Source organism: Aythya marila (assembly GCF_965140915.1).
Source record: "Aythya marila genome assembly, chromosome: 14".
Classification (NCBI taxonomy): Eukaryota; Metazoa; Chordata; class Aves; order Anseriformes; family Anatidae; genus Aythya; species Aythya marila.
Window position 1 is genome coordinate 19,945,449 of NC_139055.1, and position 23,939 is coordinate 19,969,387.

General features: G+C 40.9%; 1 protein-coding gene across 7 annotated transcripts; it reads left to right on the forward strand.

Annotated features, from left to right (window-relative positions):
- The first annotated feature begins 1,061 nt into the window (after positions 1–1,061).
- REEP2 (receptor accessory protein 2) lies at positions 1,062–23,233 on the forward strand. Of its 7 annotated transcripts, XR_014318479.1 has the most exons (10): positions 1,062–1,195; positions 1,502–1,574; positions 7,619–7,695; positions 9,039–9,107; positions 9,316–9,436; positions 9,987–10,100; positions 10,511–10,658; positions 10,951–11,108; positions 14,091–14,531; positions 22,140–23,233. XR_014318479.1 is itself a non-coding variant. In XM_082771724.1 (9 exons), exons 1-9 carry the CDS (start codon positions 1,164–1,166, stop codon positions 14,163–14,165), a joined length of 867 nt encoding a protein of 288 aa, XP_082627850.1. In that variant the 5' UTR covers positions 1,062–1,163; the 3' UTR covers positions 14,166–23,233. The 7 variants fall into 7 exon arrangements, 6 of the variants coding, with proteins under 6 accessions (XP_082627850.1, XP_082627851.1, XP_082627852.1 ...); XM_082771724.1 differs by having other exon boundaries at positions 14,091–23,233; XM_082771725.1 differs by having other exon boundaries at positions 10,969–11,108; positions 14,091–23,233.
- Positions 23,234–23,939: the final 706 nt, after the last annotated feature.

Below are 23,939 nucleotides of genomic sequence, written 5' to 3' on the forward strand. Positions count from 1 at the left end.
TCATTACCAATGAGGCTCATGCATCCGTGAGAAAATTGTTCCCTAGCAAATCACAGTTCTTGCTCCCTTTCTTTCATTTTTCAGAAAGGCTATTTGGCAAGTAATGAGATTTTGCCATAGTACATTCCTTAGTGTTTTGATGTTTATGTTGTTGGGGGATGGGGAGGGGGGGTGTCTTTTTTGTTAGTTAAAGAACTGCATAAGGCTTTCTAGCAAATTAATATATTTTAAAATTGAAATTCAGCTTGTGTAATGGTCATCTTCGTGTGATTCAAAGGTCTGTGTATTGAGCCTGATCAGTCTTTGTCTCTAGTTTCCTTAGGGGTGGCAAAACATTTAACTAACTCCTGCAACGACCGAAAAGGGTGATTCTCTTAACAGTACTCTCTGCTGAGTCACTATAACAACTTTTGCTGCTCAGTTTTCTGGCACACTAGTATGTTTAAACATACACATGAATAATATTTACTTGTCTCCCCATTCAGATGTGTTTGTACAGGTAAGCAATCCTAGGCCTCTCATCTGTGATTCCTAGGAGCGAGGGCACTAGGCAACAGTGAGTTATCCACGAAACTACAACGAACAGTTTTCATCCCTTAGGATAACGACCTCTGCTGTATCTGTGAGTTAATTGTTTTACAGACATTTTTCGGTGAAGCTGAGAGTTTTGGTAAGATTTTAAGTAGCCCATTTATTTGCATCATTTTGATGGCTGTTGTGTAGGGCCTCCTAGAACAGGTAACTTCTAATTTTGGAAGATGGCTTCTTCCGCCGGCTCTATTACTGCCTCCTGAAGTGCCTATCGCCTTCAGTCATCACGCTTCTGTCATCTTCTTACGCTGTGCGTGTTACTCTGCTGCCGTCTCTCCAGCAGGTCCCCTTTCCTGCAGCGCTGCCCTCGGCCCTGTCCCCCGGGGAGCGCCGCTGCCCCCTCCAGCGGAGCGGGCAGACACGGGAGCCACTGCGGCTGCCTCGGCGCTGCCGCCTCGGCTCGCTTCCGGCGGGGCGGGGCGGGGCGGGGCGGCGGGGTCTCTGCGGCGGCACGGGGAGCGATGCGGCCCCTCGGCTCCGCCCCTGTCAGTGCCGGGGCGGGGCTGCGCCTGCTGCAGGAGCCTGCCCGTTAAGAGTCGGCTCCCGCCGCCGCGGAACCCGGCGCCGCCGCCATGGTCTCCTGGATCATCTCCCGCCTCGTGGTGTGAGTGCCGGGGCGGGGGGATGCGCAGGGCCGTCTCGGGGCTGGGGCGCTCCGGGGAGCCGCTGCGGGGCGCGGCCGCCCCCGGTGGGACCGCAGGTTTCGGCCGCGGGGCGAGGAGGGGCCGCGGGGCGGGCGCTGCCTCGCGGTCGCCCGCGGCCGCGTCCCGGCGGGTCCGCGCTGGCCGCCGCGGCCCGAGAGCAGCGCCTTGGCAGGGGGCGGGGGAGCGGGAGCCGCCCAGGGCGGAGGCAGCCGGCGTGCGGGGCGCTGCGGGGCCGTGAGGCGCTGAGGGTTCTGCGCTTTTTGCAGGCTGATCTTCGGCACCCTCTACCCTGCGTATTCCTCCTACAAGGCCGTGAAGACGAAAAACGTGAAGGAATATGTGAGTACGGGTTCGCCGTGTGGGCGCGGTGGTCGCCCCATCCTTCGCGGCTCCCTGCGAGCCCACGGCCTGGTCCTGGCCCTGGCCCAGTGTCAGGGGCTGCTCGGCCCGCAGCGGTGTCAGGTCGGACGGGCCGCCTGAAGAGCAGCCCTGACAGACTTTGGAGATGTTTCGAGGAAGGACACTTTCTGAAATGGGAGGTTTCGAGCCATAAACGTGGGTTTTCTGTGTTTTGTTTTTTTCTTCCCCCTCCAGGAAATATTGGCTGAGGATGGGAAAATAGGAGGAACAGTGTGGTCTGGAAGCATATGGAAGTCCAGGGACAAGTTCTTTTCTCCAACTTTGTTCTTACTTTGTGTCCTTTTACGGCTTTTTCAGTACTGCTTTTGTTTTCTTCTAAAAACCTAAATAATCATGCATGGTTTGTATTTTCCTATCAACCTTGCTTGTGATCAGCAATTCCTGTTGGTCAAGACTTCATTCTCATTCCATCCTGGAAACATTTCCTTCTCTCTCTCTCTCTCTGCCTACGTCATTGTTGCAATTGCCATATTTAAAACACCAAATAGTTTTCAGTGATGCAGTGTGTTGGTTTCTTACAGAAGCACTGTTCTAAGACGATTAGAGGAGATGAGCTATTTGTTTTATGGATGGGAAGAATTTCTGTGTATTTAGAGCAGTGAATAATCAGATAGAGAAGAGAGGTAACATGGCCGAATAGAATATAATTTGCCAGTATTTCTTTGTGGTGCAGTCTGCGACTCTTGATCCAATTGGCTCTGTTTGCTGCTTAGAAAATGACGTGTCAATAGTAAATATTGCAGGATATGTCTCATTCTGCTTCGGTCCTCTAGAATTGCTTTAGGTGTTTCCTATGCACCGGCTTAAAATTCAGCACATTGGTTTTTGAAGGAGAGAGCAGCTGAGGTAGAGTCTATTCATAGTGGACAGCTTTTAAAACTACATCATCTAGCTTGGCTGATTTTTTTTTTTTTTTTCATGCCTTCAGCAGAGAAGTCAAAATGTGAATGTTCAGTAGGCACTGATAATCAATGCAGTGTTTTAAGTGAGTATTAGAGGTATAGTCAGGAATACTATATACTATGATAACGTTAAAAACCAAAAGGAAAGCATAAAAGAAACTGAGTAGTTGAATGATCCCGTGACTTCATAATTATCTGGTAGTCTTACTGCTGCTGTTTTCTCTCCTCGTTTTCTTTTAGACCAGTTTTCTATGATCTTTGTTGCATCAAAGGCAGGTTTTTACTTGGAATTTTTATTTGGCTCTTAAGTGTCTGTCATGGAACTATTGTTTTCCGGTTACAGAAGTTGTGTTAGCTGTAAGGCAGGCCCATTTTTCACAGTTTGAAAATGTGTTGAAATGTGTTGTTGAGAATTTGAGGGATTTAAAAACAAAAACTCTCCTTTTTTAAAACAGCCACCACACATGGCTTGTTCTGGAGTTCAAAGGCCCAGTAAATACAGAGCCTTTGACTTTGTAGATGCTTTACTGTAAAAGCATGCTTATTTTCTTAGGGTAAGTTGGCTGTTGAGGTACAGAAATGCAACGTGTCTTGCATAATACAAACATACTAATCTGAATTTGTGTTGGTAGACGTCACCTTAATTGCAGCAGGACTTTATTAATCTGATGATTAAAAAGAAATGAGGTCTGGTACTTGAGTATCATAAAGTTGTCATAACATGAATGTCAACTAATCACCTGGTTGTAAGTCCTGCTGGGGCTGATATGGAAAAGAATGACATCTGTTTTTGGCTTTTGTTTAATACTTCATTGATATAGTTTTCTTGAAGTAGATAGTTCTGGACAGCTGCAATAGAAAATTTCCTTTTTTTTTTTTTTTTTTTTTGTCTTCAATTAAAATACTGGAGTTAGTTAAAGAAAATATATTCGTACTGCTAAAACTGATCTTATATGTGAATTATTTTTCTTTAAGAGGACCACATGAGAATTAAACATGTAGATGCTGGATTCCAACTGCCCAAATCAGTAGTCTTTAGACAGCTTTGTATTTCTCGACAGAAGCAGAAAGACAGGAAAAATGGTTTTGTTAAACTCAGGAAAGGGGGCCAACATCTATTCAAACTGCTTCTTATATGACAAGGCAGTGGAAAATTTGAAAGCTGTGGTCCATAGTTTCAAGCCAGCTGTGTACTACTAAGAGCAAACGCGAGTTGGGGAGAAAGATCTTGCAGGTGTATATATATGCTAGAGAGTGTGATGTATTGCAGACTGCATTGATACGGATCAAGATATTACAAGCAGTCCAGAAATGGCATCAGAGTACAGTGCAAACACTTTTTTGCCATGCTGTGATATAGATTTATGTCTTCGAGCAGCCCTGACAAATTGCTTCTAGCACCTTAGGCTGTTTTAAAAGTAACTGTTTTCCTTTCACATGTGGTCTGCAGCTTTGGTCAAATCTACATTCCAATAATATGTTTACATTTACAGAGTTTATTTAGGTTCTTGGTGCAAGTTAGCTGAAATTGGTGATCAACTGCTGAGCAACAGAGACTTGACTCTTTTTTAATGGATTGAAAAACAAATACAGCACAGGATTAGTTTTAGAAGGTTAGTAATCTGTGGATAACAAAAATTATAAGCGGGGGGAAAAAAAGTGATGCTTCCCTCTTCACCATCCCACTTGTGTTCTGCTCTTTTAGCATCTGGTAATCTGCACTTCAGGGACTTCTAGAGCTAAAAGTTGAGTCCCTCTCACTTACTTAACTATATTTCTTTTTTCTTTGGCTGTAGGGGGTAGGATGACGGATGGCAGAAGGAGACAGGGCAAGCCAGACCCATGCCCAGTGTTGAAGATGTGAACATATAGTACACTTAAATAGTAACATAACAATGTTTTCTGTTCTTCTCTCTTCCTTTTCTAATACTCCTGAACATTGTGTTACTACTGAAAAACTCTGATGGGGCGGAACTTAGTTTCATCAGGCTGTCTACTGTGACCACTCAAGCGTTGTGAACTAATTTATGTAACGAGAATATTTGTGACATTCTTTTCATTCTGAAAAGTGACCATTTATTTTTACACTTCATTTCCTCCCTTTGGACTAGTTGTTAGTCCTCAAGTGCCTTTACCTTTTATCTTCAGCAATTCAGTTTTTTTGAATGTTTATGTAGGCTTGTTGGAAACTTAGTAAAAACTCCATTACCATTAGCCAACCACTATAGTGAGAGCTAATGGAAACAGTCAAAGACTTCTGCTACAGTTATTTTTTCCTCATAAAAAAATAATTCTGTATTATGTTGTATATATCTATGTATTTAATGCTTACTTTTGTTATGATTGCCTTAATTTTGCATAATACTGAAGTAAGATTTATTGGTACAGAGAGTCTCTGAAATCTCTCACCCACTTGGATCCCCATTTGCCACCTTTGATTTGTCATTATTCACAATTGTTTTTGTACAAGAGCTGATTATGTTGCTGCATCAAAGAGTTGATCATTAATTTCATAGAGTTGCTTTAGAACTCAAGTCAATAACACCTGTGCTGTCTGAATTGATGATTATAGGGAGGAGGAGAGGGGAACCATAAAATTCATGTTTTGCTACTTTCTGTTGTGAAAAGTTGCACAATAAAATGGAAAATATTTGAAGCACTAATCACCTTTTTAAAAGCTGGCTATTGTTTCAGGGTTTGAGGCAGCATTTCTTTTCCTTTTAAGCCTTTTTGGAAAGTTCTGGAGGGTCTTTCAAGAACAGATCATATTATTTTCCATCACGTACAAGTTGGGGAAATATCTGCTTTTACAACACTATTTGCTATAGTAAGACCCTCGCTTACCTGTTCACATAACTTTAGTATGTGTGTTAACGTGTGGTTTTAATATGTGAGATTTCCGTGGTTCAAATTATTCCTTTTCTCATTCTTGATGACACTGAGTGTTAAGTTGCTTTTAGCAAAGGTGACCTCTTGTTTCCATTTATTTCCTACTTTATTTTTACTTCTTGATGGCACAGAAAACAGTCAATTTCATTTATGTTGGCCCTATTATTAATGGAAATGTTTGGGTAGCGGTTTTCATAATTTGACTGATTCCTCTTACATAATAATGTTGGTTGGTCTGTAGCTGGCAGACTTGCTACAAAAATGACAGAGATGGGGAGAGAGAGGGAAAGGTGTAATTACTCTTTTTCAAAGGAAACAAGACGTTTACTGCTCCATAGAAAAGATGGAAGTTGGGAGATAGGGTTTAGGTATATAGGTGTGCCATAATAGCACAAAGTACAGTTTGTAAACTGCATTCAAGAGCCTAAACAAGAAGATGCGTTTATATGTTATGTTCTTTGCTTTCTTGCCTCTCTTACTGGGTCTTTCCTTAAAAAGAAAAGAGAAATGCTGAAGGAATTTCTGAGAGCATTGATGAAGACTAAGAATAGCCAGGGAAGTAGTTGAGTTGAAGGAGGTCTTCAAAAAATGTGTAGATGTAGAGTTTAGTGACATGGTTTAATGGTGGACTTGGCTGTGCTAGGTTGAAGGTTGGGCTAGATGATCCTAGAGGTCTTTTCCAACCTAAGTGATCCTATGCTTCTAATTCACCTTAATAAGTTAGAGCAAAATACTACATCTGTAGTTCTTCTCCTGCCCCCAAGATAACATTTAAAATGAAGAAAAAGTAGGGCTACAGTTGAAACTAATTAAGTGCACATGTATTTATTAGCATACTCATTATATATTAAAGAATATAACTATACTCAAAGTGAACTACTTACTGGTTTTAGACAGTTAGTTTATTTGGGACTATAACGCTATTGTTGTGTCATGATTTTGTTACAGGACAGACATACAACCAATCCATCCAACCCAAATCGTTCTATGATTTTGAAAGGGACCTCAAAGTTCACCTAGTTCCAACCGCCTTCCATAGGCAGGGGTGGCACACACTAGATCAGTTTGCCCAGGGCCCCATCCAACCTGGCCTTGAACACCTCCAGGGATGGGGCATCCACAGCTTCTCTGGGCAACCTGTTCCAATGCCTCACCACCTTCTGAGTGAAGACTTTTCTCCTAACACCTAATCTAAACCTACCCTCTTTTAGCTTAAAGTCATTACCCCTTGTCCTTCCCATCACAGCACTCCCTGATAAAGAATCTTTCCTGTGGGCCCCTTTTAGGTACTGGAAGGCTGCTTATAAGGTCTCCCCAGAGGCTTTTCTTCTCCAGACAACAACCCCACCTCCCTCAGCGTGTCTTTGTAGGAGAGGTGCTCCAGCCCCTTGATCGTTTTTGTGGCCCTCCCCTGGACCCACGCTGACAGGTCTATGTCCTTGTGCTGGTCACCCCAGAGCTGAACGTGGTAGTGTCTCACAAGCGAGGGATAATCACCTCCCTCAACCCACTGGTCATGCTTCTTTTGATGCAGCTCAGGTGGTTGGCTTTCTGGGCTGCAGGTGCATACTGCCGACTCATACTCAGTTTTTCATCCACCAGTACCCTTAAATCCTTCTCCGCAACACTGCTCTCAATCCACTCATTGTCTGGCATGTATTCATGTTTGGGGTAGCCCTGACCCAAGTGCAGAACCTTGCATTTGGCCTTCTTGAACTTTGTCTTGTTTGCACAGGCCCACCTCTCAAGCCTGCCCAGGTTCCTCTGGATCGCGGCCCTTCCTTCCAGCATGTCAACAGCGCCACTCACCATGGTGTCATACGCAAACTCACAAAGGGTGCACTCAATCGCACTGTTCATGTTTGCTGACAAAGGTGTTAAATAATACTAGTCCCGGTACACACCCCTGAGGGACACCACTCATCACTGGTCTCCACCCGGACATTGAGCTGATGATTGCTATATTTATATATTTAGAGTATATTAATCTTACATATTTCCCTAAACTATAATGTAACATTTCATATGTGACCCTCTCTAATGCTGATTATCTATGCCTTCTTTTTGCTGACTTCATCTCAGTGTGTGAAAATGATGAGTCATTTTTGAGAAGCTGTTTTGCTATTTTTCTTGTTTCTGATGGATGTCTACTGAGTGACTGCTCTTTTGCAGGTGAAGTGGATGATGTACTGGATTGTGTTTGCCTTTTTCACCACTGCAGAAACACTCACAGACATTGTTCTTTCTTGGTGAGTACCATGCTGGTGCGTGGGTTTTTTGTTTGTTTGTTTTTTTTTTAATGTTTTTAAGGTCATGTAGGTTCCTAAGGATAAGCTCTCTCATTTAGGAGTTTTTATGCCCATGGAGAGTCTATGGGTTTATAGACACTGTAGGTCTAAGCTGCTGTCTAAACTGGTTCATATTCTGTGCTTTCAGACAGTTAAGATACATGTAGGTACACAGGCTCTGTCAGAGGGTCTTCATCCATTCATAGCATATATTTTTGACAAGCTATTAGGTAAAGAGGTTTGAGAAATGATGATCTAAAAGACATTTTAAAAAGATGGTAAAGGACCAGGGGAGGTTCAGGCTGGATATCAGGAAAATGTTCTTCATTGAGAGGGTGGTTAGGCACTGGAATGAGGCTCCCTAGGGAAGTGGTCATGGCACCGAGCCTGTCAGAGATCAGGAAGTGTTTGGACAACACTCTCAGACGCATTATCTATTTCTTTATTTATTGTGTGGTCCTTTAGGGACCCAGGAGTTGGACTTTATGATTCTTGTGAGTCTCTTCCAACTTGAATATTCTATAATTCTATGACCTGTTTTGCTTTGCAAGCCCGTTGTACAGAGGAGCAGATCAAATACATCTCTGCTCTGAGTGGTGTTTTGCATGATGAAAATGTCTTCAACTGCTGGATGTGGGTTGGGTTGGGGTAAAACAGATTTTAATTCTCTCAGAGCTGTGTCACACTTGGCAATAATCAAATGGAGGCCTTCAGCAATGACAAATTGTCATTATGTGTCTTTAGCTGTTCCATTAGAACAGGGTTTCTTCTATGCTTTAATTTTTGGTCAGTTTCTTCATTGCTTTAATGTTTGTGATTTGCACGCATCTCTGAAAGAATACAGTCTAGTCAGAGTTGCATCTTTTAAAGAAACATGAAATTGTTGCGTGTACCTTACATAAGTGCTCAGCTATTTTGCCTATTCCTGAAAATAAAATTGAAGAGTCAGGATCTAAAAAGTACAGGAGCTTTGGCTCATTCACCTACTTAAAAGTGAACCACTGAAAACAGAAGTCTCTAAGTACTAACAGGCATCAGAAAGTTTACATTTGCTTATTGGAGTCTCTACTACTCTCCCTTCCCAGAGACTTCACTGTGTAAGGGATAGCAATGAAAGACTTGCATGCTGCCTGCTCTTAGCTATCAGCCTTAGCAGCAACTTGAGAGCTCTCTTGAGATATTTAATTGAAAACTTTGGAAAAAGAGAGGGAAATGGCTGTAATGTTATTATCCAGTGGATAGTCTTTGAACAAACTTAAGAATGGTGAGAGTAGCTGTCAGATTTTAATTTGGTGTGTTTGCAGGGCTGAGAGATGCCCTGTTTATGGAGTTTTCATGGCTATGGATGAAAGACTAAATGAGACTCAAAGAAGGTATGTTCTAGGATTCCAGAGAGGATTGTGCTATTCTGACCTGATATATTGATTCGTTTATGTTTCTGAGTCCTTACCTTCTCTTTACTCTTTTTGCCTGTGCTGCTCTCTAATGGTTATCTCTGTCTCTGTGCTGATCTTGATTCTAGTTCTCGTTCTCTTTCTCTCTCTCTCTTTCTCTCTCTCTCTCCTTCTCTCTTTCTCTCAGGTTTCCTTTTTATTTTGAGTTGAAAATCGCATTTGTGATTTGGCTGCTCTCCCCTTACACCAAGGGCTCCAGTGTCCTCTACAGGAAGTTTGTGCACCCAACGCTCTCCAATAAGGAGAAGGTACTCACTTATTGTTGGAAGAGACTGATCTGTCTGGAAGTTGACTGAATTCTGATTCAGTTATGCTACAATGAAAATTAAAATGCATGAATCATGATTGTGCTGACATTAGTGGGTATAGAATGATAATGTCTCTGACAACGAGGGCTGTGTACAGCCGACCACAGACTGTAATGTAGCCACTATCTTGCCTAATGCTTAGTATGTTTGCTTAACTCAGTATCTTTAGCCTTTATTGTCACTATCAGTAATTAAGTTCTTTGAATCATGATAGTAGCAGCACGTTCTGTAGTCAGGCTGTGTTTTTCACATTCTCAGTATAAGCAACTGCTTCATTTCAATTGTTGCAATTTGGAGAAAACATTCTTTAATTTAAGGTTGCATTTGCAAGCATTCTCTAAGTAGCAGAGAAAATGCAGCACAGCTTGTGCTGACAGCCTGGAAAAAAAGGTGTCCTTATGAGCTATGGGTTTTAAAGGTGATAGTGGGGGAGATTTTGAGCATGTTTGTAACTAGAAGCTAAATGCTGTGTTCCACACTGCCTTTCTAGGAAATTGATGAATACATTACTCAGGCTCGTGACAAGAGCTATGAAACCATGATGCGAGTTGGCAAGAGAGGGTTAAACCTGGCTGCCAATGCAGCAGTTACTGCAGCTGCAAAGGTAATGCAACACCTGTGCACTACAAACACAATCTAACCTTCTGTAACATTCAGGAATTCCCCAATAGTTTAGTTTTGTGTACCAGCAATTAGTGATATGGGTCTGTTAGGGATGCTGGTGCCTGTTCAGAATGATATACTTTACCTTTCCTTCAGTTTGTTTGTAGTTAATCCTTTGATTTATGGAAAGTGAAGGGAGAATGGGTTTTGCTCTAGCCTCTTTTGTGTTGGTCTTGGGAGCATACTTTTCTTTTTTCCCTTCTCTCTGTGGTGGGTGTTGCTTTTTTATTTTTATTTTTTATAGAGTACCCTAGTGAGGAATGGGGCACCTTCTGTCTTCTGAATGATCCCATGTGGGATGATCTGGGTGAGCGTGAAGTGTCCGTCACCATAATTCTTATGTCCTCTTAGGGCCAAGGAGTTTTGTCTGAGAAGCTACGAAGTTTCAGCATGCAGGATCTCACTCTTATCCGGGATGAAGATACCGTCCATTTGCGAAGCCATGAGCCACAGCTGCAACCCCCTGGAGCAAGTCTCCTTGAAACCATTGAGGATTCAGGTACAGAACACCCCTGCTGGGCCACTGTTTGAGGCCTTGCATGGTTACCCAGCAGGCGAGGAAGGGTTCCCTGGGCTTCATGCAGGGGTCTCAGAAGGACTACAAGATTGCAAATTATCAGGGAGAAGTTGTATTGTTTTCCCAGTCCTTTCCCATATACTAACATATGGATTTCTTGGATTATGCGTAAATACTGTTGATGTCTCCCTTCTATGTGGCCCTTAAGGATGGAACATTTTAGATCTAGATGTGTCTTTTCAAAAGTATTTGAAAAAACTTTCTTACTCCTTAGCTTCCTGTTACTCCTCAGGAGAGGAGAGCAGTTTGGCACAGAGGTCTAATGGAACCTTGACAGAAACCAGAACAGACCCATCAGATGAAGATGCAGGAGACAAACTGCCAAAACGTACTCAAAGCCTCAAAGCTACCAAGAAGATGACAAAAGCTGAGGTAAGCTGGTGTGTAAGTTATTTCCAGCACAGGTACTGATTTGTGAATTTTGTCAGAAGGCTCTGGCTTCGTATTTTGTGTGTTTAAAAGCTGTTTATGTAAATGTTGTTGGACCGTTTACTGCTGGAGTCCTATATCAAAGGACTTGCTGTCTATATGCTATACTGGTCTCTTGCTTTTGTGTTTTTGTCTGTAAGCCTCTGTCATAAGCCATGTCCTAGCTTTGCTTTCATTTAGGTTTGTGTTTAAGGGTGGGGGCATTAGGTATTTTTAATGTCTACTGTTGGCTCTACCCTCCAATCCTTTGGATGGTTGGACCAGATGATCTTGGAGGTCTAACCTTAATGATTCTATGATTCTCCCTCTTGTCTGTTACAGTATATAATACTATATATATGTATATATTATATATACAGTATATAACATTTATGTGACCTTTATCCCTGTAACAGCAACTTTCTCCTCATCTAAAATTCAGCTGTTCTGTTCCCTCTTAAGCCTTTCTACTGTTCTGCATGTTAGATTTGAAGAAATTTATCTGCACGTTCTCCTTTCTTCTCCTCTGTAGGTTTTCATCATCTTGAGGTTTAGATCATAGAATCACAGAATGGCTTGGATTGGAAGGGACCTCAAAGATCATCTAGTTCCAACCCCCCTGCCATAGGCAGGGATGCCACCCACTAGATCAGATTGCTCAGGGCCCCATCCAACCTGGTCTTGAACACCTCCAGGGATGGGGCATCCACAGCTTCTCTGGGCAACCTGTTCCAGTGCCTCACCACCCTCTGAGTGAAGAATTTCCTGCTACCCTCTAATCTAAATCTTCCCTCTTTTAGTTTAAAACCATCCCCCCTCGTCCTGTCATTATCTGATTGAGCAAAGAGTCGCTCTCCATTTGTGGACTTTTATAAATCCACGTTAAGTACTGAAAGGTTGCAATGAGGTTACCCTGGAACCTTCTCTTCTGTAGGCTGAACAGTCCTAGCTCTCTCAGCCTTTCTTGGTAGGAGAGGTGCTTCAGACATCTGATCAGCTTTGTGGCACTCCTTTGGACCCACTCTAATAGATCAACATCATTCTTGTGCTGGGGGCTCCAGAGATAACTAGTCATTGTTGAGTTTATCCACACCACATGGCCATGTGCTGATCCAAGATATTTACAGCAATTCAGATTGTCATGAATTGTCTGTATTCTCGATATTAAAACAAACTATACATGAAAATAAATTACATAGTGTCCAAGAGCTATGGTAGATTAATGATATTTTTCAGCTGTTGGTGTGTTTTGTAGAATATGCTTTTTGAGACAGTGCCTTCTAGTTTTTGAGTCTTACTTCAACATTTCGTCTGGTTTGATTTATAAATGATAAAGTGCTTCTCCATTTTGAGAAGTAGGGATTCTCTTTTCTTGGTTCAACTTGGACTCCTGATTTTATTTACATGTAATTTTTATTTAATATAGTGGTGTATTAACAAATCACATTGTAGAGCTTTTCAGGCTAAACATTAAATAATTTGGAGGAGAGTGCTTGCTCAGAGCATCATGTTAATTCATACTGTTAATCTGATTTTACAGCGTCCAGGACACTTTTGTATATGAATAGGTACTCTTTGTAACATGTATGTCTAAAGATGCGTTCAAAATCAGCCTAGATCTCTTTTAAATCCCCTGAAGTTACTTTTGTGTTGACCCTTCTTCCTTTTGTAGTGTAGTAGACAGGGGCAGGGAGGCAAGAGGAATAAAATTTTATTCCAAGCTTCCTAGAGAGGAATTTAAGTGACACAATTCTGAAAAGGCAGTAAAGACTCTATGCTGATTATTGTGAATATAGAAATATATGACGCAAAGGGCTTAAGGGTTGAGAGACTCAGAGGAGGGAGATAGTAATAGGCAATAAATTTTACTAGCAAGCTAGGGAAGTGAGAAACAAAGGAAAGAAACCAAAAACACCTTCCCTCCATCCACCCTCTTTCCACCTCCTCTCCCTGAGTGGCACAGGGGAACGGGGGAAGGAGGGTTGTGGTCAGTCTATAGCACTTTGTCTTCGCCAGTCCTTCATGTTCACTCTCTTCCCCTGCTCCAATGTGGGGTCTCCTACGGAATGCAGTCTTTCCTGAACTGATTCTGCATGGGCTTCCCACAGGCAGCAGCTCTTCAAAAACTGCTCCAGATACGGGTCTGTACCACAGGGTCCATCCGTCAGGAGCAAACTGCTCCAACATGGGTCCCCAATGGGTGGCAGCTCCTGCCAGGTCACCTAGTCCTGTGTGGGCTCCTCTCCACAGGCCACAGGTCCAGCCTAGAAACTGCTCTGGGAGGGGTCCTCCACAGGCCACAGCCTTCTTCAGAGAAGATCCACCTGCTCCACCGTGTTTTCCTCCACAGGCTACAGCATGGAAATCTGCTCCACCATGGTACACCATGGGCTGCAGGGGGACAGCCTGCTCCACTATGGTCCTCTCCCCAGGCTTCAGGGGAACTTCTGCTCCAGCACCTGGAGCACCTTCTGCCCTCTTTCTTCACTGACCTTGGTGTCTGCAAGGCAGTTTCTAATTCCTCTCTCTCCCAGCTGCTGTTGAGCAGCATTTTTTTTTCCCCTTTCTTAAATATGCTCTCAAAGAGGCACAAACAGCATTGCTTATTGGCTCGGCTCTGGCCAGTGGCGGGGCCCTTATCTAACATGGGGCAGTTTCTGGATTCTTCTCACAGAAGCCACCCCTATGGTCCCCCCACTACCAAAACCTTGCCACGTAAACCCACTACAGGTTGCTATTTGAAGGATATGCTCAGCGTGATTTGTTTGTTAACTAAAAACAAATGGAGTTTTTAAATAGCCTCTTTGAAATGATGAGGGACAGAAATAGGGTCATTGTGTTGTAGTTGTTTTGTCCTATTTTCACTTTGCATCCTTATCTCTTTCTGTTTGACATTTAGGTGCTACAGTAAACTAACATAAAATGCCTCTATTTCTTTCTCCTCAGCTTCCAGTAAAAAGTGTGAAAGCCCGCCCTAGGAAGAAAGCTGCAGGATCTCTTGCTTCTGGCGAGTCATCCTAAGGAGACCTCCCCTCCCCAGCACCTATCTCTGTCCTAGGATTTGCCTGTCACTTTTGAGTGGAAACTCTTCCAAAGGAAGGGAGCTGAGATTGATGTACATAACAGATGCTGCTTAGTAGAGCTCATTCCAAGGCAAGGGGGAGGCTGGGATTCAGAACATGGATCAGAGGATACAAATCCTCAGGAATTTTCTCCTTTTCATTCCTCTCTTGGAGGGAACACTATGTCTGTACATAACCTGTTGCTTTGGAATTCCCTCTGTATAATCCTAGTTGCGAAGAATCTTTATTGGGAGAACAGGCTAGGGTTAGAGACACCTGTTGAACAGAAGCTGGAAAAATAATTAGACAATGGAGTTCCACAGAGGTGGGTGGTTCCCTAGAATATCTTATCTTGCTCTGAGTATCCTTCTGCAGCTGTGTGTTGTTGGAAGTGCCCACAACAATTCACCCTTTTTAAAAATGGACCATAGCTGTTATGTCCTTCCCCTTTCAGAAGGTGACTGTTGAGTGCTTTTGAACATAAAGGACTGGCTCATGGGAGGAGTGTGCCAGATTCTAGTTCCTAGTACTGGAAAATGAAGAGATTGGGTTTTATTTTATTTTTTTCTGGAAGGTTAATTGAGGAAATTGAAAAGCTGAGTTATGAAGAAAATGTGCTGTTATATGCACATGTGAAAGAGTAGATAGAGATATCCAGCGGAAGTAACTATTGAGAAGGAAAGTTGCTCATCCATAAGATTTTGGTTGCTTTTGAAGCTGCTTTTTATTTCAGGTTCTGTTGTTTACTTTGATTCCTGTAATAGCACGACAGTGAGAGGAGTCCTGTGTAGTGGGTAAAGGCAGGGAGAGCGTTACTTTGCCATTTAATTGTGTAACTCCATGTCATCATGGTGCTTTTTAATACAGACAAATTCTTTCATTCTAGAAGATTTCTGGGGAAAATCTGGTTCATTAGTCTGCAAGTGTACTTGAGAATTTCAGAAGCCCTTGTCTCTTAGCTTTAGGAGATCCATTCCTCAGGGCACAGGAACTGAGCCTGATGTACGAACTTCACTAGTTCTAGGATTACATTTATGGATTATAAATTGCAGGGACCAGTGAACACTATTGTACTTTATCAATCTTCTTGCTTTGTCCTACTCCAGCCCTTGCACATATTTTCTCTGTGTGACCATTAGCCTTGTTTATCAATGCCCTGAGACCTGAGCAATATGCAACATTTGGGACAGAAGCACATTGTATGTGGAATATGTATTGTGGGAGTGAAACTGCAGAGGAAATTTTCATGCATGCCATAGATTCTAATCCATTGAGTATTGGTAAGGGGAGATCCCTTGTATGCACACCCATGCGAAACAAGTAGAGTTCTTGTTGTGGAAACTTTTAGTGCGGGAGTACCCTTATGGACATGACTGTTGGAATGAATACTTGGTGGTTTTAATCTTTACTGAAACTACAGCTCTAGGTGCAGACACTCATGTTTTCTCATGTCTCTTGCTATTACAGTTCTGACAGCATTGCAGTGGGTTTTTCACAAAGCTGAGTATTTTGTTGACAATGTATAGAAGCCCTACTGCAAGTAAGATTTCACAAATATTTCTGTCCTAAAGAGTCATACTTCAAAACTTTATAATGTTTAAGACTGGGACTGAAATTTGTATTGTTTCCCATTGTCTTGGTGGCAAACTTATGAATTATTTCATTTTTGGGTGGAAACAAATTAAGTTGTTTTTACTTTTATTTGTAGCTTTTAAAATTTTAAATCTTGACCAACCATATCAGAAATACTTGTCCTAAAGTATCCACAAGTCCTTACCCAGGATCCAGTAGAAAACCTTTGATCTGACTTTGAGATTTGTGTTTAAAACAAACAAAAAAAAAGTTTTGTAATTTTTTTTAGTTCATTAACAATCATTGTATACATGTCTTGCTAGTACATGCAAAGGCATGTACCAAAGCAAGAATTCTTCCTGTTTCCAATGGAAATTCCTCTCTCCATGAGGAACAAAAATCTTTGCTGAATATGTGAAAGATTCAGTTGTGAGAAACTGCTTACTAGACTTTACTGTATTGAACAAGACAAAACCATTATTCTTTATTTCTTTATACACTAAGTACTTCCGTGACCACATTTCTGGACTTTTTTTTTTTTTTTTTTTTTTTTTTTTTAAACTAAAAATCTCTGTAGCAAATTAATTATCTAATTCATTGTGAGGGGCTTGATTTGGAGGCCAAGGATGGGTTAGTCTGTCCTTATACTGATCTTCCTGCCTTTTCTTTGTGCGTGTACTGTGATAGTCTTGGATTACTCAATTTTCATACAGTGACTTTCCAGAATGCTTTCTAGAATCAGTTCATTTGCAGGAACTCCTCCTGCTTTGAAGCATAAGAAGAATTTCTGAAGACTCAATTTTGGGATTTTGATTTGCCTTTGTTCTCCTGAACTAGACCCTGTACTAAGTATCTTTTACTCAGCATTGATGCTTGATGTCATTAGCCTGTGGGTAAGAATGGATCAGTCTTGCCCTGACTTCTTGTACAGGGAAATTAAATGACTTTTGTTATAAGAGAGTCTGGAGTAGTTATGGACTCCATTAAGGGTGATATGAAGCTGATGATGTCAGGCAGCAGAACTTACCTAGAGCAAGAAAATGTCTTAGTATGGACATGATTTTCTTCTAGTACAAATGTGACCGTTATATTTTGCTCTGCTTAATCAAAGCCTCTGCAAATCTGCCACCACCCATGTGATCTCTCAGTGAGTTCCTAGATGTAGTTCTGCTTTGGATGGCATGGTCTTGCATAGAAATTCTCTTGATAATGAGAATGCTGAATGTGCTGTTTTGGTAAAATGCTTCTATCAGCTGTTCTGTGTTTTCAGCAGGAAATGCTGGAATGTAGTTTCCATCTAGTATTTTCTATGAGCTTGATTGTGCAGTGAAGCAAATGGCTAAATCCATACCTAGCAGTAGAACCCACTGTGTTCAGTAAGCATTTATACCCCTTTCCTAATATGCCCAGGCACAAATAGAAACACAGAAAGATTTCTACAGAACCCTGAATTTCAAAAGTATTGAATTTCAAAAGTATTGAAATCAATACTTTTGAGTTTTACTTCTCCTTTGCCATCTTAATCAGCAGGAGATACGTGCCTTAGGAGGAAAGTGAAATGATTATAGAACACACTGCTGGTTCTCTGGCTGCACAGAGCATTGTGTTGAGGAGACTTGTTTGTTAACTGTGAAGTGGCAAGGTATGCTTGAGAACAGCTGTTGAATTGAGCTGTTTTCCTATCTGTCTTCCAAAACTGCATGCAATGCTGGAAAGTATGGGTTATTGCCTAAGACACAAATCTGGAAAAAGGGGGAAAAAAAATGGCCTTCTTTCTGATGGGGACATTGTATTGCCACATGACTCTGCAACTTCCTGGGGAGATGCTGAATCACATTGCTCTTTGTAACTGTTCAGTATTATAGACTTCCTTGCTTGACCCATTATGAATTTGTAACTTGCCACCAGGCTGAATCATCTTGTGCTGCTCTCTGAGTTGCCGTGTAAAGCCAAATGTGTGGAAAGATATTCTGAAGCTATGTGATTTCATAGAACGTTTGAGGTTGGAAGACGATCTCTGCAGCTCATCTGGTCCCATTGTTCTACTCAAGCAGGGCTACCTAGTGCTGGTTGCCCAGGAGTTCCTGTTATGTGTGGTCTGGAGCCTATTGAATGTAATGTTTAAGACCTGGTATATGTATAAATACATACGCTGTACTGTATGGGGCTGTGCTTTAGTGTTAACTGAGGAAAAAGGATTCCTGGTTACCTTTCATCTTGATTTTGGCACTATTAGAAGATACTGTAAACATAACTCAGTTTTATGTTATTTCTAGGTTTTGTTTTGAAGCCTGTAGGCTTCAGAAGAGATCTAAAGAGGTGTGCAGAGTACCTTTTGAGAACAATTGCTTTTAATGGTAAATGAAGACAGTAAATTTCCACAGGAGCTAAGAACTTGTCCTGTGAGACAGGGTAGGGTGGAAAACGGGCTATGTACAGTACAAAGTTGTCCAGGAAATACTCTTGACTTTTTCTGAGCCTCAAGCTATACTTGAACTCTGCACCCTACAGATTAGAGCTTGGTTTTTCTTTTACGGAACTTCTGTCTCTGTCTTACCTTTCTAAACTGGGCTTGACCTACATGCACTTATTCTTGGACCTTTCATCACTTCAGAACAATAAAGTTTGAATTTTTCCTCAGTGGTCAGCTGATCTGTGGGGAGGATCTGATGAACTAGGCGTCTCACAGCATTTTCTAATAGATGTGTTATGCTGAGGAAGCACCAGCAGGGAGCTCCAGGGGACAGATAAATCTGTGAAGTTGGATGCACGCACAAAGTCTGCATTTTTGGATGAACTAAATGCTGGACTTTGTTACACTCATATGCCAGTTATCTGTAGAATCCCAACGCTCAATGCCAGAACTGCTAATGCAAGGAATCAAAATAATATGAAATGAAGAGAAACAGTGGCAAACAGTTTTTCCTGCAGTGTTGCAGGTAAATTTACATTTCAAGATGCTGCTTCTCCTAAAACATTTTCTATAACCCCTTTGCAAGTAAACCATTACCTCCTTGCTCTGTTTCTCAGCTCCTATCCTTTCATTACCTGGCTATATTTCTTATGTTTTCTTTTATTAAGCAGAGGACTACCTCCATTTTGCCTACTATGGAGACATTTAAAAAACAAACAAACAAACAACAACAAAAAAAAAAAAACAACAAAACTTTTAAGAGCAACTGTTACCAGTAGCATAGTGTGATGTATCTGCCTTCTCTTGCAGCACATTCTCACTTTAAATAGGCTTACTGCACCACACACCCTTTGGACAGGAGCATTCTGCATTTAACCAAATAACATTAGAGGTAACGTTAGTGGAGGGCTGCAAAAATGAATGTACTCCTAATGACTGAGCCTGAGGCTTCTATAATATGCAACTGAGACTGTATCAAAAATATCTGCAGAAACAGTCAAAATGCATTGCTATACTGACTCATTAAAGATGGGAAATTTAGTCATTGTCTTTGCAGGAGGCCAGCTGAGCTGAATGACAAGCATATAACCATAGGCAGTACTGTCAGAGTATGATTCGTTGCAGTATTGTAGGAGTAATTGCTTGGGTTCAGATAAGTTAGTACCAGCATGAAGTAGTCAACCTGCAGCAGAATTCAACCTGCTGATTTACCTTGTTTCTTGTCCAAGAAGATTAGCCTGACACTTCCACGTAAATAAGCCATGTATAGGTACCTACACTATATGGGTTCAAACAAGATGGACAATTTCATTATCTCTAAAGAAACACTCCCCTCCACATATTCATCCAACCAAACAAAAACAAACAAAAACCAACAACAGTCTTTCTACATATTTTTATTGCTTTGGGAACAGTAGGGGAAGATGAGCTTTCTGCTTACTATCCAGAGTTTGGACAAAATATTGTATTGCCACACAGGAGATGGGTCTAAAGCATGCCTATACTGCCAGGAGTGGGAGGTGAGTATTTTTCTTGGAGCTTTGTTGGAAACGCCCCTTTGGCATGCAAATTGTGTGTTTGTGTGTGTTCAAAATGCATTGAAAAATGGAGTGAAATATACAGTAAAAAGAACTTTTGCTTATGTATTTTTTTTTTATCTTATTTGCTTCTAACTTGTACAACGTAATGAGGGTTTTTGCCTTACCATGTAGAAGAATTGACAAGTGTAACTGGTTTGTAGTATCTATATTCCTGTTAATGGGTATCAGAAATACATAAATGAGCACTAAAGATTTTTTGCTACCTAGGTGACACGCTTCAGAGGAGGTAAGTTAGACTAAAGGATGCACAACTTAATTCTGTGTTAAAACTTTCTAGAGAAAGCTGTCAGGACTGTAAGAACAGAATGATTACTCCCTATCAAATTACTGGCTTTCATGCGTGAATGAAAGCTAGTACAACCACCTCTTTCAAATAGATGTTTAGTTATTTAACAATATCTTGCCAGATGAAGTTACTATTTTACTGAATATCACCTTTTTGAATAGTGTCTTGCCTGTACGTGCACTTGATTTCTAAGTGTGTGAATATTGTAGACCAGTTTTCATTATAATGCAAATGCTTTCAACTCTAAATTTTCAAAAATTCCCAGTGCAAGCAGAGCAAAAATGTCAAAAATAGATCAAATTTTGTGGAACACAAGAGGAGTCTAGCCAAAAGGAGATCAGAGAGGACTTAGCTGAGAGAATACTTTTAATTTCTTGCTCACACTAGTTGATGTCAAGTGATTCTTAGAGCTTTCAGGAGCAGGGGTGTAGGCAACGCTGCAGAGTGCTGTAAAGCAAACTTCTGTTCACAGTGCACGTCTGCACCCACGATGCTATGCTGCCAAGCCTTAGCAGGAATCTTGAGTTAATGCTACATCTCAGTAGGAAAGCATAGGAATAGAGGATTCTATTGGAATATTACAAAGTCAGAAAAGTGATTGTGTAAAGATAAAACTAAGAGAACTGTAGCAGCTTACCCTGAAGAATGATAACAAAAGTCTGCAAGGATTTTCAATAGGGAATTAAACTAGTCAGTTTACAATCAGTAAAACAACAAAAAATAGCAGGATTCAGTTAATAAATGGAAAAATTGTCAGCAATGTATGTATTGTCTTTCTTTGATAACCTATACTACAATTGCTTCACATAGTTCCAGATTTTACAGGTTATGTAAGTTTTATAGTTAAGAAAACTAAGTTTTTATCTTAAGTGATGCTTAGTGACTTACCAGAAAGAAAGCAAGTTGAAATTTTTTGATGGCTTTCTAAAATTAGAAATAAACTGTACAGATCCTCAAATCTAATTTTGTATTCATGCTGCTGTCTTTTGGGGAAAGCACTGAGCTGATGGACTCCTCACTTGTGATTCCTCTGTTTATATTACTTCTGAAATGTAGTGATTGTCACATAGAGATACATTAAACTTCTATTTTGAATTCACATCTAAATGGCATGCCAAGCTATGTATGAGCTAACATTGGTTGAATGAGAGAACGTGGAGAAGCTGAGTCAGATCTAGCCAGGCAAAGGTGGCTGAAAGACCTTCCTTGAAGTGCACAAACTAAAGACTACATAATAATGCTTGTTTCTGATTCAACATTTTCACGACGAAGTTCCAGTTAGCATAGTGCTGATCTAAAGGTACTTAATTCACAGTTGTGAATTGCTTTTTGTCCACCAGAGGGTATAATACAACATAAAAATGACTGAAAGTGAGAGAGCAGAGACTTGTCTGATAATAGGTGAATTGTGACTGGTTGAATGTTTATATTTCCTCTGTTTGAGAGTGAACATCTCACTTAAAAAGACAGAGAGGAGGAAAACTTCAAAAACAAACACAAACCAACAAACGGGGCTCTAGTGGAGAAATATAAAGTATTACTGCAGTTAGCCCCTATTCAAAAAGGCCATTTAAGCTTACTGGGCTTTTCAATTTAAATATTTTCTAGTGTGGCTTAGTGAGCCAACACCATTAGAGAATAATTGCCTTAAAATCTTTTCAATGTCTGTCCAAACGATTTTCTAGCTTCATGAAGCAGCCCTGTAAATGGTAGTGTTTGTGGCTAATTTTGCTGCTTTTGCAATTAAACAATTTTTGTGTGTGCATATTTCAGTAGTGTTGCCTTAAATTGTACTTCGAATTCTGTAGTATTTCCTGTAGAATTTCCTGGTAAGAATGCGTTGTTTCTATCAATTGGATCTATGTTCTGTGAAAATAGAACCAACTTTAATCTAAAAATACAGATGAATCTAATGGTTACTATGGTAACTTGTGACCATGGCAACAGAGAGAGGTAGTACTCTGAAGAATTGATAGACTTTTTTCTTTTAAGACAACGACCTAACTGATAGTGCAAGTATTTCAGGGAAAATACTGACTTTTTTATTTATTAACCACATAGGATCTTATGAATACGAGGGATTTTGGCAGTGTCTCCCTTAAGATCCTCATAGAAAAGCTGATGTACAATGACCTGGATCAGCAGATGGTGAGGTGGATTGAAAACTGGCTGAGTGACCAAGCCCAGAGGATGGCAATCGGTACAAAATCTAGTTGGAGGCAAGTAACAAGTGGAGTATCCTAGGGACAATACTGGGTCCAGTTCTAATAATTTCCTCCTTAATGATCTGGATGATGGGGCAGAGTGTACCCTCAGCAAGTTTGCAGATGCCACATAACTGCTCCCAATGGCTTATACACCAGTGGGTTGTACAGGAAGAAGCAGGAGGTATATAGGATGTTTGATATTCCATCTCGAAATATATAGAAATCCTAGGTACATATCAAGACTGCCTGCAATTCCTTGTGATATTAAGAAAGAGGTCTCGTCTGCTGAAGAAAGGTCAAAGACATCAGGAAGTTACTGTAGGAAAGAGGAAAAGGTTAGAACATCATGGTTAAAGACTTCTCGTTGTCAAACATGTAACATAAATTTGGTATGTTTCTGTTTGATTTTTCCATCATAAGATCAGAGTTAAATGATGTAGTGCCTTCAGGCCAGTGCTAAGTTTCAGCTATGTATTATGAATTGCCTTGAAGCAGTGCAGACCCCAAGAGCCTGTATAGCATTGGAGAAAGCTGTAACAATTTAAAGACTGTTTACAATAAATATTAATATATTATTGAAGGAAGCGAGAATGGGCTCTCATGACTAAATCTTGTATGTAGCAAGTGGCTTTCTATGCCAGCATAGAGATAATTTAAATACTCTATACTAGCAACACTCAGTGTAACTTTTATAGGAAAATGTACTGGATATGAGTTTAGTCAAAGGCAAATCAGAGTTTTTCAAGCTTTCTCTTTTTCCTAGGTATTGTTGGCGAGTCTGGAAACTGAATGGAAATTATAGCATTGCAGTTATCACTCACTAATTGTGAAGAGCCTGAAATAAATAGAATCCAAGTTTAATTTAAAAGCCAACTTTTGTAAAAGTCAGCTGTTCTTACTTCTGTATTTGCCCCAGGAATACTGTAGCTAATCAGCAGAGTCACTATGGTGATCTAAGGCCATTACTCTGGAAAAGGGGAGGGGAGAGGGGGGGATGTCCAGCCAAACTGAATTGGTTCTTCTAGTTCAGTTTTCTGCCTCTGGTACTGCTCACTCCATGTGATGGCCAGCAGGCAGTGTGGAAATGGTACATGTTGGAAAAACCTGTTCCTGACATTGTTATCTTTTTACCTGTGCTTTAAGGCATTGTGGTGTTTAATGCCTGGTTTCTTGGTTTTGGGGGAAGGCACTGATGTTTGAATTCCATCATTAATTTTTTGTAAAGTTGTGAAAAGTTTGCTTACATGTTGCAGTACAATGACTTAAATGTAGCAACTGTAAGGCATCAGAGTCTTGTGTTGTGCTTACTCTGTTACCTGGACTCTTTCAAGTTTGTTTGTTTGTTTGTTTTTTGTTTGTTTGGTTTTTTGCTTTTTTAAGAAATTTTCTCTTGTTTAAAAAAAATATATATATATATTATATATATATTAAAGAAAATCATCTATTATATTCTCGATATCTTTCTCTTTTGCTTTCACTTACTTTTCCTATTTCACAGGACCTGTTGTTTTCCTTCCTTCTCCTCACAGAGCATGGTACAAGTTTTTTCATTTGTAGTTGTGCTTTCATTCCACGGGGTGGCAACTAGGTGACCACTTGGTTATTCCAATAGAAACAGCTTTCCCAGCCAAGTCCCCCTCTCTGGCATAAGGGT

Excerpts from the sequence above, each read along its gene's own strand:
- REEP2 (XM_082771724.1), top strand. The coding sequence starts at position 1,164 with ATGGTCTCCTGGATCATCTCCCGCCTCGTGGT. Across the intron at positions 1,575-7,618 it reads CGAAAAACGTGAAGGAATAT|GTGAAGTGGATGATGTACTG; the intron begins GTGAGTACGGGT and ends GCTCTTTTGCAG. Across the intron at positions 9,437-9,986 it reads CGCTCTCCAATAAGGAGAAG|GAAATTGATGAATACATTAC; the intron begins GTACTCACTTAT and ends CTGCCTTTCTAG.